This window comes from Limulus polyphemus, unplaced genomic scaffold (genome assembly GCF_000517525.1).
Source record: "Limulus polyphemus unplaced genomic scaffold, Limulus_polyphemus-2.1.2 Scaffold107, whole genome shotgun sequence".
Taxonomy (NCBI): Eukaryota; Metazoa; Arthropoda; class Merostomata; order Xiphosura; family Limulidae; genus Limulus; species Limulus polyphemus.
The window spans coordinates 229,849-244,188 of record NW_013665717.1 but is presented as its reverse complement, the minus strand read 5'-3'; the positions used below and the strand labels follow the sequence as shown (position 1 = coordinate 244,188).

General features: G+C 32.1%; 2 protein-coding genes across 2 annotated transcripts in view; one reads left to right on the top strand and one right to left on the bottom strand.

The window, feature by feature from the left end:
- The window catches only part of LOC106470717 (glycine-rich cell wall structural protein 1.0-like), a 3,591-nt gene extending 3,299 nt beyond the window's left edge, over positions 1 to 292 (top strand). The window contains exon 3 of the mRNA XM_013931285.2: positions 6 to 292. Coding sequence (XP_013786739.2) covers positions 6 to 292 — 287 coding nt within the window. The remainder of the gene's footprint in view (positions 1 to 5) is intronic.
- A 164-nt stretch (positions 293 to 456) lies between these two features.
- Positions 457 to 14,340, bottom strand: part of LOC106470706 (soluble guanylate cyclase 89Da-like) — a 23,788-nt gene continuing 9,904 nt past the window's right edge. The window contains exons 3-9 of the mRNA XM_022400174.1: positions 13,416 to 13,545; positions 10,842 to 10,988; positions 6,996 to 7,142; positions 5,858 to 6,014; positions 4,995 to 5,104; positions 1,882 to 1,971; positions 457 to 1,784 (exon numbers count right to left, since the gene is read on the bottom strand). Coding sequence (XP_022255882.1) covers positions 1,701 to 1,784; positions 1,882 to 1,971; positions 4,995 to 5,104; positions 5,858 to 6,014; positions 6,996 to 7,142; positions 10,842 to 10,988; positions 13,416 to 13,545 — 865 coding nt within the window. The 3' untranslated portion in view covers positions 457 to 1,700. The remainder of the gene's footprint in view (positions 1,785 to 1,881; positions 1,972 to 4,994; positions 5,105 to 5,857; positions 6,015 to 6,995; positions 7,143 to 10,841; positions 10,989 to 13,415; positions 13,546 to 14,340) is intronic.

Here is a 14,340-nt window from a genome sequence, read left to right as displayed (position 1 = left end):
GGGAGGCTACGGTGGTGGCGGAGGAAAAGGAGGATATGGTGGTGGAGGATATGGAGGGGGAGGCTACGGTGGTGGCGGAGGAAAAGGAGGATATGGTGGTGGAGGATATGGCGGCGGTGGTGGTGGTGGAAAAGGAGGGTATGGAGGTGGAGGTTATGGCGGTGGTGGTGGAAAAGGAGGGTATGGAGGTGGTGGTTATGGCGGTGGTGGTGGAATTGGAGGATATGGAGGTGGAGGATATGGTGGTGGAGGATATGGCGGTGGTGGCTATGGAGGAGGTGGCTACCACTAGAACTAATGCACCAAAACCTGTGATTTTTTATTTCTGTATAGCACTGTATCAACAATCGTTTTATTGTATAGATTTTAATTTGTATGTTTTATTTAAAAGGCACGGCCATATGCAAATAAAAATTTTAAGAAATCAGCTTTAAAATGATTTTTTATTCGAAACTGTTTAAAATAGAAAAAATTATGAAGAGTATTTATTCCGTTTTAACACTCGAAACAGAGAAGGAAGTATACATATTTCTATATCCCAATTAGTTAAAACAATTCTTATAGCCAATTAAAATTTCGATTTAGCATTTTCTGAACAGTAACATAAATCAGTATCTCTTTACTCAAAAGTTATTATCTATAAGGAGTACAAATGTGAAATCAATGAAAAATCCACAAGAATTCCGAATTAGCTTTAGTGTATATTGTCATCCTATGAGCGATTGAATGATTTCAGAATCAATAGGAAATAAATATGTAAAACGCTAAATTTTGCAAAAGTTAATAAATAGCCTGAACATACGACAAACTGGAAAGGCTAAAACAGTCATAAAGTGATAAGAAAAGACGATAGTTGGGTCATGATTTGTCCTTAATCAATTAGAAGTACCTAGAGGAAACTTTAAAATTAAACTGAAAACTAAAATATGTCAACGACAAAGATGTTTGACATGTATATATATATTAAAATTTCACTATTCAGACAATTCTAAAACAAAATCGTTTTTACAAATAATGAAGTATATGAAAGTAGATCACCGAATTTTAATTAAATTTACATAAACCATTTGAAAGATGCACACTAACAAATTAAATTCATTTATTTCAGAAAAATATCAAAGCTTAATTTTTTGGAAGAGCTAAGAAAAACAAATTACCGTTTGGAAGATTTCAAATTTATGACTAATGACAAATTTATGACTTATGTGTAATAAACAAAGTAATTAATATGTCCATAGATAGTTTTATGACATTATAAGACCGTATTTAACATTCGCAATTGTTTTAGAGTGATTTAATTTCCTATTTGTTATACACAATACACCTCTGTATATATCATTAATAGTAAAAAAAATATATAAATGTCAAGCATTTTATTAAAAAATATACAAAATTAATCCCAAGGAAAAGAACAATAAGATTAATGATGAATTGTACTTATAATTTTAGAAACGAAAGCGTAGATATAGAAATACTTTCCTTATTAAAGCTGTTACAGAAACTTGCCCAAATTCTAAACCTTTTTATTATGAACTATATTTAAATCATTATGTAAGGTAAAAAAAATATTATTTCATAGTTAAATCATTTAAAAATACAAACACTTTAACTTTTCTATTGACTAGAATCTTTTGAACCAATTTCACGATACAGCCAAGTTCATGCCAATGATAAAAGCAAACACAAAAGTTACACTTTTTTCATTTCGAAATAGAGGTTGTAGATAATTGCCAAGGGCTTTCTTCCTTGTGTAGGAGCCAGTAAGTGTTCATTCGTCCCTTTCCCTGGAAATATTTTCAATATAGATGACAATAAAACATGCTAATATGATATCTAGTAAAAAACATATTAACAATATATAATATACATAATGTTTCTTACTTTAACGTTAATAGTTCCTCTTAGTTCTGTAATATATCCTGAATGTTGAAGTCGTTTGTTGGTAGATTCACTGATGTGGATTTTACCTGCCTAAGATAAGAAAAAGAACAAAATTTCAAAAAGGATTTAATCACTCAAAAGAATTAATGTGATTTTCGTTAGTGAACACCTCTCTAAACGATATTTTATGTATAATTTAGACTGCTAAGTTATAGTTATTTTTAAATATTTATAATTTTATGCCTCTTCATTATATTGGCTAACGACTCAAGATTTCAAGTATAATGCAAAAGACGCTAAATGGTTGGAAATAAAATTTTCGAAACTTCTGTGATGTTATTGAAGACAATCTCACGAACTAATAACAACTGCTCTGTAGTATGTTTAGTTCCCCAGCGGCCTAGTTGTGAGTCTGACGGTTTATAACGCTAAAATCCGGATTTTGATACTGTGGTGGGCACAGTACAGATAGTTCATTGTGTCGCTTTGCGCTTAATAATATACAAAGAAACAAAAAGCTATGTTCAAATTTCAAAGACTACTGTATATGATCCTTACATTTTATTCTCACCGTCAATTTAAAGTTACCTTTGAAATGTTAGTGATATTTCATGCTGAACAATTCTATAAATAATTTGTACTGGTAATGCCATTTGAAATTTACACTAACAAAGATAGCATTCGGACATTAACCTTAGCCTTGCAAAACCTGAAACTATAGTCTTAACCTCTTTTCTTTTTATTCTTTTACGCAATCTACGTTTATCAGTGTGTGACAAATTGTTTATCGTGCATTTGTGAAGTTAGCTACACGTATATTTGAAGTCTACGTTTAAGGATATTGACCAGGAAGATTTACTCGTTATAAAGATAGACAATGCTTTATGAGAAGCCATTAGAAGATGGTCTTGGGTAACTCCAATATATATATACCTATATATATATATATAACATGAAAGTCACTGTACTGTCACATAAACTTGGTAACGATGACAGTGGCATTAAATAAGAAAATCGATACCTATTATCAGATAAGCAGATATTACCCCTTGTGAACTTGTTCTCTAACATTAAACAACCAACACTGTTTTTGTAGTGCAAATGTCTCACTCTTGTTAGTAGTTAAGTGTCATCCGTATGCAATAAATAATTTTGGAACTGAAAAATAATAAATTATTAATTTATTTGAAAATAATAAGTGTAGAAACAAAATTTAACTCTACTAATAGGAACTACGGCGAATTTCAGATATTTTTGAAATAACATACGAGTAAGTAACGTCGAATACAATAAGAATGAAATAAATGAAACATTTCTGACGTTTTTATAAAAATACAAAAAGTTCCTTCTTATAGGCATTAGATTATTACCCAAATTTTGATTAGCTTGAAAATGGAGAAAAACTTAAGTAATGTTACTAATCTGCCTGTGCTGGCAATTGAACATAATACAGGGTAGAGTTCATTTGAATCTACAAATCAGAAAATAACGTGACAACCACAGCCGAAAGAGAGTCTCGGTGGAAAGGCGTGTATCAGAACCACATTTTGATATTGTTTGGCGGATGGGAAAGGTATGTAGCAGCCTTTTCCAACGCAAAAGTTGTAACAAACTCAGATAATAAAGATATTTTCATATCGAGGATTTGGAATATCTATGAGTGGGATATCCCTTATATTTAATAACATTGGAAATCGAAGGAATATTGATGAACTCGGAGCACCAGGACTATCCAAAAGAAATCTGTAATAAGTTGTTCCTCCTCTGTCGTAAGCAAGGTTCAACGTCTTGTAACAAGTCAGAGAATCCGTGAACACAAAGGTCAGTGGCAAAAGCCGTCTATGTGTTGTAAGCAGCAATATGCAACATAATCAAAACGGATCTCTGTCTGGAAAAACTGTATTATTTCTGGTGAATTTGATATTTACCCCAAAAATGAATAAGATAGGTCCACTATATAATGGAAAGATTGGTAAGATATATTACGAAGCTATACTGAGTTCTGCTTAAACTAACTGAGTCTGTGGTATAAAATAAATGACCTGGATACAAGTGTGTAGGGAACATTGGAACAAACTGTATTTAAACACAGACAACACTGCGTGAGTTTTGGCTTCAAACGACTGGAAAAGAAAAGTAGATTAATTATACTAACGTTATTTCCTCAACATTTATCCCAGGGTGACCGTCTCACTTTAAAACTGTCATTTTTAGATAGTTGAATCAGTAACGTCAGATTGGCCATTCCCATTTGTAAATAAGGGTGGTTGTAACCTCGAGAGATCACCTAACCTACCCTGAGAAAATACTGTTGTTTACTTCAATAATAAAGTGAAACTGTACAGTTATAGCCTCCACTGGCAGACCAGGTGTTATCTTAAAGTAATGACAAAGTGTAATGACAGAGAACAAAGTCAGTTAGAACAAAAGCAACTTACCGACTTTTTTGATCAAGCGTTATGCAAAATTGCTTTTACACACGAATAATTGAATTTTTTTTTAAAATAAGCTTCTTCCACGACACTTTAGCTCAACCATTGCATACCTCAGGATAATGAAATGGGTACTCACGTTATTCTATATGAAGACATATCAGTCAGTTGATTGCCGTAGCGCCTACGGATTTTGGTGCGATAGGATTATTGAAGCGGTTACTCTATATATATATATCTTATGAAAAGGATGCAGTTAGGAATGGTATGCTTTGTACATGATAGTCTCACGGCGGAGCCTTTTGTGATGGAAATTATGCTGCAGTGCTATTGCCAAGATGCGCGGTCGTCAGAAAGAGCGTGAATGGACGTGGTGGCATGGACTGCGAAAATGTGGCGAGGCTTCAAAAACATATTGAACCTCTGTATATGTCTGAACAACTTTAAAACTATTTTGCAGAGTTAACACAGATCATATAAAACTTTAAACAGAAGTCAATAACCCTTTTATGTGTACGATAAATTTTATTGCTAATTGGAGTAATTTTTAAGAAAGGCAGGTGTGTAAATTTACTTACAAGGAAATAATTAAATGAAAAGTTCTATTATTACATATTGTATTTTAACTTATAAAAAAAATCACTTCGAAAAGTGTAATTGTGAATAACATTCAACACATACCTCTCCATGGCTCTGCATTCTTGCCGCTGTATTAACAGTGTCTCCAAACAAACAATATCTAAACAACTTTCTACCAACTACTCCTGCTGCAACAGGGCCAGAGTGGATACCTCGCAAAGATATTATAAACTTTAGTAAATTAATTATAACAATTTTGTCTTATTTGTAGTAAGTTTGAAGCTGTAAAAAGTAATAAAGTATAAGATGACTTACAGAAATAATTACTTTTTACTTTAAAAATACAAGCGATATATTTCTATCGCATTAAAAATATATTAAAATAAGTAACTAAAACTGAAAATAGGATGTAGCTTGCAGAATGCCATTTTGTAATACTAATTAACCAGTTATATTGAATTCAATGTAAAGCACTCGCTGCCACATAGTACAGAAATCAAACCATTAGAGTTGAAAATACCAATATACTTCACAATACAATATATACTACTTCGAGGATTAAATTAAAACATCATTTGGTGAGCCTAAATCAGCTATGGAAACTTACCTTTAAATATGTAATTAGAAGACATAAAAACACCAAAAAGTTTAACGCACAAGTATTTTAACATTTTAACCAATATAGGTACAATTAGAATAAAAACTATTATCACTAACCATGCAGATAAATATTTTAGCTGTTCACTGTTTAGACGAAACTAACTGGTCATTACACAAAACATGGGTATCTCTTTTAGCATTTATATATTTTCAAAATTTCACATCAAATGACATAATTTCAGCTGTAATAGTAATACTAACAATCCAAGCACACGATAGAGTTTTAACTTCTTCTCAAACAAAATATTAAATATTAAGATACAACATGAAAACTAATTTTTTACTCCTTTCTTAATTAGTTGTACCTATTCGAACACGTACTCCTTCTCCACAATGTTTATTATCTACCAGATGGAGTTGCTTCAGCATATCAATGGCGGCATTTGCTACGTGACAAGCATGATCATGACGTCTTTCTGGAGCACCGCCTACTAACATATATACTTGACCCACAGTCTCCACCTTCATAAGGGCAGTTAAAATGTGTTAGTTTTACAACACAACATATACCTTAATATGCATGTTTCTCAATAACACATTTTCGAAAATATATAGACAGGATAATAGAATGAATAATGTTAGCCAAATGGTCTAATAATAACAAATAATTTGATGACAGTGGTCAAACTTTCCACTATTGAATTGCTTTAAGAATTTTGTTTTCAAGCTAAGATTAAAGAAAGGCCTAGATTTTTGGAGTTTTTATTTTGTTTTGTTTTCTACGCGAGCAAAATAATTGAAACAAACTGACGAAATCAAATAATTAGCGTAGAAAATAAATTGGGCTGTAACACTATTTTTCTTCAAGAGTCTATGAAATTTTAAGAACTTGAAAACGAATCTGTGCGTAATAGACTCCGATATCGGACGTCAAATAAATAATTCTAGCATAAAATAGTTCAGTTAAAAATGAATTTTTAATGCTCACTTACATATCAGAATCAGTTAAATAGTAAACGTTTAAGGCAATAATGGTGTAAGAAAAACTGATAATGGTATTTTCAACCTGAAAAGAATCGTTAGGGAATGTAAACTAAATGGCCAAATCATATACCTCAAAGGAAGATATTAACCTAATATTATAAAGATATAACTCTTGTCAAAGTTTAAATATCTAACCTATGATTACTGAGCTACCTGTAATCTAAATAGATGCAGATTCTTCAATATAGATGTCAATATTACTCATATATTTGTCTTTATCTAAAAGTAAAATTACCGATAAACCTGTTATACAAAATCAAATTCTAACCCAAATTGCATTAGCAATATCATTGTTTCTTAGCAAGAAAATATAGTCATTGTAGAGTTATACATATAGAAGAGACTGATTTTCATCTTTAATGATTAGTATTTCATAGCATTGATTAAAGAATGTTTGTTACTGTGACAATTAATCTTTTGGATTGTTTAGAGAAAACAATTATCGATTTTCAGCCAAACCTTAAAAACTTGGTAGTTGTCGATGATACGGTCAAAAAGTATGTAAACATCGTTGACACATGACACAGCCTCCATAGCACTTAGTCTCAAGCAGAGATCAGAAAAGTCGACAACTTCACTGAATAATACCGTCACCTCATCAAAGGACTTGGAAAAAAGTGAGTAAGTCAGTGTTACCCACTTTCTAAGTTACCTCATTTCTCTTGCTATATAATCATCAATTATTGAATTGAAGAAGTGAATTATTTCACTTTTTCAACGTCAATTTATTTTTAAACGCAGCAATAAACATCTACCCAATTCTCATTTCCTTGAGTACTTTCATTTTACATAAATAAATATCCATTCTAAGAATCTTGAGTAAACATTTCAGATAGTTTTAATGTTCTACTTTAAAAGTTATATGTTCTCACTAACAGTAAGCGAAGTTTTAATAGAATTAAAAGAGGAGCTGAGCTAATATCATTTATACCGAATTATTTAAACTTCAAGTAAACAGACTCGCTTCCTGTAAAATAGAAGGTTAAGTTATTTTCGTTACTAGAATTTGGGCAAATGTTAGAGTTACTAACTGACAAATTTAATTCTGAAAAATGGTAAAATACTTCTACTTGACCAAACAAACTCCAAAAAAATATCTAACATAAATACATATTGATAAGCAGATGTTCACATAATATTTGAATATAACTAAATGTTTTTATTGCAGGGAGCCTTTTCAGGTTAGTGAATATCATTTATTTTTTTTCCAAAATGTATACATATATTTTTTAAGTTTATTTCATTATATACCTATTATCTTCCTCTTAATTTGATCATTTCAGATTTAAAATCAGAAAAGTAGAAAAATAACATTTCAGATCTATTTTTGTCTCCGACAAATTAAGAGAAAAGGGGAGAAAAACATTTGCACTTTATGTGACTTTATCACAACTTTTAGTCATATTGATTTGAAATGCTTCTTCAGTGTTGAATTTTGAAACTGTAACTTTTAAATCTTTATGGTGCAGATATAAATAGCGTTTTAGAGAAGTTTTTGGGAGGATGACGGATCGATTGTAACACTTTTTTGTTTGTTTTGTTTTTGAATTTCGCGCAAAGCTACACGAGGGCTATCTGCGCTAGCCATCCCTAATTTAGCAGTGTAAGACTAGAGGGAAGGCAGCTAGTCATCACCACCCACCGCCAACTCTTGGGCTACTCTTTTACCAACGAATAGTGGGATTTGCCGTCACATTATAACGCCCCCACGGCTGAAAGGCTTAATATTTAATATTTAATATAAGATATATAATCTTCTGATTATATATTTCTTAATAATACTGGTATTTGTGTTGGAGTTTCTGAAACATCTTTATTTTTCAACTTGTACGTTCAGATATGATACATATCCTTCTATAATCATAGTTATACGCCCCTCGGTGGTATGTCGTATAGTCTGCGCACCACAGATCTAGGCCATCTTACATATTCCTACAGATACCGAGCAAAATCAAATTCAAAACTTGATGATCCCACTACTCTGGTTCCAAATATATCAACTTTGGATTCGAATCTTTCTGCTATTGGTAATTCATTGAGATCCTTACCTGCAAATGTTCTCGCCTCTGCCAGTTCCTTACACCCCAAAGCTTACTTATCAACATACACCACATAGATGAGCTTTGCTCCATCGTGCAGTGGATCGTTTGAGACTTTATTCGTCATTACTCCGAGACTATCGTCAATTCTCCATTTATTTTATTACATCATAAAGTCCTCCAACGGATTGAGCGTAATTACGAACGAGCAGTGACGAGGTGGCAATGGCGCAAGGTTTTCAAAAAATTTCTTCATTCTTCAAATGCTTCCCAAAACGCGAAACAGATTTAAACACCTTACTAGACAAAATGTTCCCCAACTTGAAAATGCAAAATATTTCTGTTTTATTCCCTGAAAATAATATTAAAACTCCGGAACAGCAACTTCGAAAACACGACACATGTTCTTGAATTGACTAATCGTTCACTTCATGCAAACATCCCTAGTGCAAGAAATGCTCTGGATGATAGTTATGTGAGTGCAGTACAGAATATCCAACTCCTCCTGAAGAGTAGACACAGCACTTTTCCAGGCTCATGCGTGATTACATACTTTCATCTCAAGCATGCTCCATGGAGGTTCCTTTTTCTACTTGCAACATTTTATACCTTTCTTCTTCGTTTTGGAGTTTACGTCGATTCCTGGGAGAATTCTAATGTTTTATTCTTCCTAAAACCTAACAAGCTTTCAAAAAAGTTTGGTTCTTAACGTCCAAACAGTCTTACCAGTGTCTTCAGTAAAACCTTATAACGAATTTTAGTTAAGTGACTACAAAGATTTCTTGCTGCCCATTAACTCTTGTCGGGTATTCGTGCTGGATTTCGTCCACAGCTTTCGACTTTGGACAAACTTCTAAAATTACCCTACTCATTTTAATACGTTACGTTGAATAGTGGGCAGGTTGTAGAGGATTTGAAGCTGGCTAATGTTACTCCTCTTTTTAAGAAAGGTGACGAAAATTGTCATGATAATTATGGGCATATTAGTCTTACATCGGTGGTGGGAAAAATGTATGAAAGTCTATTACATGATTCCATTTAAACAATTGTTAGTTTAAAATATTGTTGGTTAGTCTGCATGATTTCACTTGGGGAAAATCTTACCTTATTCATTTTTTGACATTATTCAAGAGGTTACTGCTTATCTAGATGAAAATAAAGGTGTGGATTTGATGTATTTGGATTTTCAGAAAGCATTTGATAAAGTGTCACATAAAAGCCTTGCTAAAACGATTTCAGTAGGTTTGGGGGCTAAATCATTGGATAGAAAAATGGCTGAATGAAAGAAATCAGAGACTTGTTATTAATGGAATTCAGTCAAACTAGATTAATGTCACGACTGGGGTACATCAGGGCTCATTGTTACGACCGTTGCTCTTTTTTGATCAACGTCAATGACATTTATGAAGGAATAATCAATAAATTACTTACAATTCCTGATGATATTAAGGTCTTGAGAGTTTCTGGCTGTGATGATGTTGCTACTGTTTTACAAAAGGATTTAGAGCATTTTGTAAACTGGAGTAAAAAATAGCATATGATTTTTACTTTAAAGATGATCCACCATATACATTAACTAGTACTTTTTCTCACAAAATATCATATTTTCTGATGTTCTGGACCAGAATATTCATCATCCGAGGAAACTCTTGCCAGCAGCAGATTACCTCTTGAACTAGTATACTATGTCACTTCCAGTCAATGATCTTAATCAAGTGAGTATCCCAAGAGCCAGGTAGCGAAATGATTATTTGTCTTTCTTTCTTGGACTTGTTTTGTCTTTAAAAGGCTAGTAAATTTGCACTTCCAAATAATAACTTTATTTACACACCAGTATTCATGAATTGATAAATAAACGTCCATTATATACTATAAATCGGAAGAAAGAACACAATTCTCTAACTTTCCGGAAGTCCATCGGGCTGGAATGAAATGACAAGGCAAAAAAAAAAAAGAACTTTTTTGTTTCTCATACACCTATATATTTGAATCTGAAATGGGTAAATTAAGAGGAATGCTGGAAAATCATCTGCAGTTTGCTTGATTTTTCTCATACACATTGGTCCTATTGAGCCCTAATGCATCGCCATCTTTGGCGTCTAAACCGCTACTTATATACTTATATAATAAGTTCCTAAAGTATCTGAGCCTGAAGCAGATATGCGTATACATATGTATATATTTATATAATATGTTATAAATTGTTTATTGTAAATCGCCTTAAAATTTATTTTTGTTTAATAGCGTTACTATAGAAACTTTATACCTCACAAGTTGTGATAGGGTCTTCTCCATTGGCTAGCCGTTCTGCTACAGCTTTTGGAATCATGGAATAAAGTAGGTCGTTACCTTTCTTCTTCCACTCATCTCTCATCTTCAGGTTGGTTTCCAACCTTCTACTTCGTTCTTCTTGCTTTACGGGAGACATTTTATTGTCTTATCACAGTGATTAACAGCTTATTTTTGTCTCTTTCGAGCAATCCCTCCTTATCGGTTAACTTGTGACCAGGAATGATCCTCGCGAATTGATGAAATTGTACAAATTCATATCAAAATCATAATTTTTCACAAATATATAAACTTATGCGAAAAGTAACCTTCTGTTCTTGTAATATCTGCAATTTTTGTAATTTTGCAGATTTATATTAAATGATTAGACTATATATGTTTGTTAATTTGTGCTCTACCACGTTATAAATTATCATTCATTCTAGACCTTTTGCAGGTTTAACCGATCGTGATTTATAAAAAAAAAGATCTGAGCATTCACTCTTACTCCAGCTTCAGTACCTGTGCCCGTAGAGTGCACACGTTAAAATAAAGTTGATAATTTCTGAGAAGATCCTTGTGTGAATCCTGTGTTTAACAAACGACATCCTAAGGATTAAAACTATGTATGGCTAGACAGAATTTGAAACTTGGAAATAAAGAAATAGGTATTTAAACGTTTTGTTTCTGTTTAATTTTATACTCATGTGAGACAGTGATCCGTTTCCTAGTCTTTCGAACGTTGTTGTAGCTGAAATATTTATAATAACTCACCATTACGATTTCCTAATAAAAGAAATTAGACACGAAAGAGCCCTCTAACAATGATTATTTTAACTAGTTTAACCTCGCAGTTAGTTACTTTTAAAATGTGACATATTTGTATTGCGTATTCCTAAATCTTAAACTAAGGATGTTGTCATCTAGATGTTTTAACAATATAAATGTTTGAACAAGAAACATGTTACTTTATTTTTCACTAATCAGACTACAGTCCTGAGACTCCTTTAAAATAGTCCAGCTTTAATATTCATTGACAGTCCATATGTGCTGAATAACGATCATAAATAGGGTTCAAAGTAACGTTGCTGATGTAACTAGCATATATGCTAACACTACATAAACTTGGAACGCTGCAGTCTGCCTACAAAATAGGTGTTTTTTAGCATATCCAACGTATTCAACACTTATTTTGCAGGCAGACTGCAGCGTGCAAGAGCTTCTAAGCATGTTCAGTAGATTCAAAATATATTTTGCAGGCAGACTGCAGCGTGCAAGAGTTTCTGAGCATGTTCAGCACACGAAGCTCTTATAAGGATGTTATGGCTTCTTTGAGCATTTTGAGTATGGATGTTATTAATGTAAATTAAAATATCTATGAAAATAATAACTTATTTCGCACATTGTAAATCGTATAATTATTTCATCTATTAAAATATGGTTGGTTTCTAAGAGATAGAAATGCTAACTTTAAAGATTAAGAAATATTTTAACATTTCAATGTGTTAATTGAATGTAGTGTAATAAACGAATCAAGGGCCATTTTCCCGCTTATCCACTTATCATTCATCTTTTAAGAGTGAAAGGTTATATATTTTGTGAGTATATTATTTTACTCGTGAGTTACTTTAAATTAACCTTGAAAAGTTGAAGGTTAAGTACAACCATTTGTAATACTTTTATATCATACTCTTCTAGTTTAGTTATCTTGGATTTGAAATTAAATGTTTCAAGACATAAAATTAACGTAAAAATACTCTCACTTCATGTTTTACATTTTGATTTAGAATTATTTTCTGAAAGTTTTACACCCGTTTTACTTTTTAGCATCACAGCAGCAAGTTCGTAAAAATCTCATCTTACTATAACAATTTCATTAAACTAACAACTATACAGTAGCATCTTCACTGGAGTGTAACAGTTCAAAGTAGCAGGTTTATGAAAGTTTAACACCTTAGAGCCTAATAACGCTATGGAAGTATAAAAGTTCACATAATAACTTAATGAAAATTTAACACCTTAAAGCCTAATGCTATGAAAGTGTAAAAGTTCACACTAACAACTTTATGAAATTTTAACACCATTAGACCTTAATAACACTATGATAGTGTAAGAGTTCGCAGTAACAACTTTATTAAAATGTACATCTTAAGGCACCAAACTCGAAAACATAATATGTTGTAGTTGTATTTCCATGAAACTGTAAGCTATGTCAATAACTTTGTTTATAAAATATCATAAGTACTTTTTCTGGTTTCATTTAATAAATTATAGAGTTTTATAATAACTAAATGCGAAATTAATAAAATAGCATAGTCGTCAAATTTATATTCCTCAAATATGTTATGAGCAAATTTAAAGATCAACACAGGAAATATTTATTATCTTAATGGTTATCTAATCTTTTTTCCGGATATTTGTAATTAATTACTGAAACGACAGAGATATTATGGTTCTAATCATATGACAAAAATAGGGAATAATTTCCAATGGTAGTACGTAAATACGTTTCAATAATGTTTTCCGGGAAAAAGAAAAATGTACGTTATTAATCATTAGAAAAATTTAATACCCTTTCGTATGACACCTCGAGACGAGCTCCATGTTGCCATCCAGCCAAGACAATCTCTCGACTTCGATCATGTATACATAAGTCTGTGAGGTAAAGTCCAACTTCTTCCATTTCTTGTAAGTTGCTAAGCCTAGTAAATCAATGAACTTGAAATGTCATCTTGATTGAATACGCAAAAAAGTAGTATTAGGAATATTGTAGCATTAAAACAAATAGTGCTGTGAATAATGTAGCATTAAAACAAATAGTGCTATGAGTAATGTAGCATTAAAACAAATAGTGCTATGAATAATGTAGCATTAAAACAAGTAGTGCTATGAATAATGTAGCATTAAAATATAACTTCTTAAAGTCATTTAGCCTATTTAAAAAACTGCATCACCAGATATATGCAAATTCTGTTTAAGCACACACCTAAAAACTCTTGAGTGCTTAATCCAACTTGAAAGTATGAAAGCAAACAAATTAAAGACCGAAATGTGAAAGTTTATTTGATGTAAAGCTCTATCACTGACCAAGCTAAACTGATGGAAGATTAATTTGTTTGTTTTAGAACAAAGCCACATTGGGTTATCTGCTGAGTCCACTCCGGGGAATCGAACCCCGGATGCTAGCGTTGTAAGTCTGTAAGCTTACCGCTGTCCCTCCGGGGGACTGATGAAAGGTAATCCTACATATAACAGCGGCTCTCAACTAGTAATGGTATGAGTTTGAGATTTAAAATGACATACATGTTTTCATATTACAAGTACATAATTAACGTCTTACTCGATATTAATACAAAAATCTAATTTTCAAAGCAAAGAAAATCAAAAAAATGTTTGAAAGTTAAAAATCAAAATCATGTAAACTTAAGCATCTAATTGTGTTTCGTATCATTTAATTACTAGTTGAAACTGCATTTCGAAGAAAAACAACCTCTTTC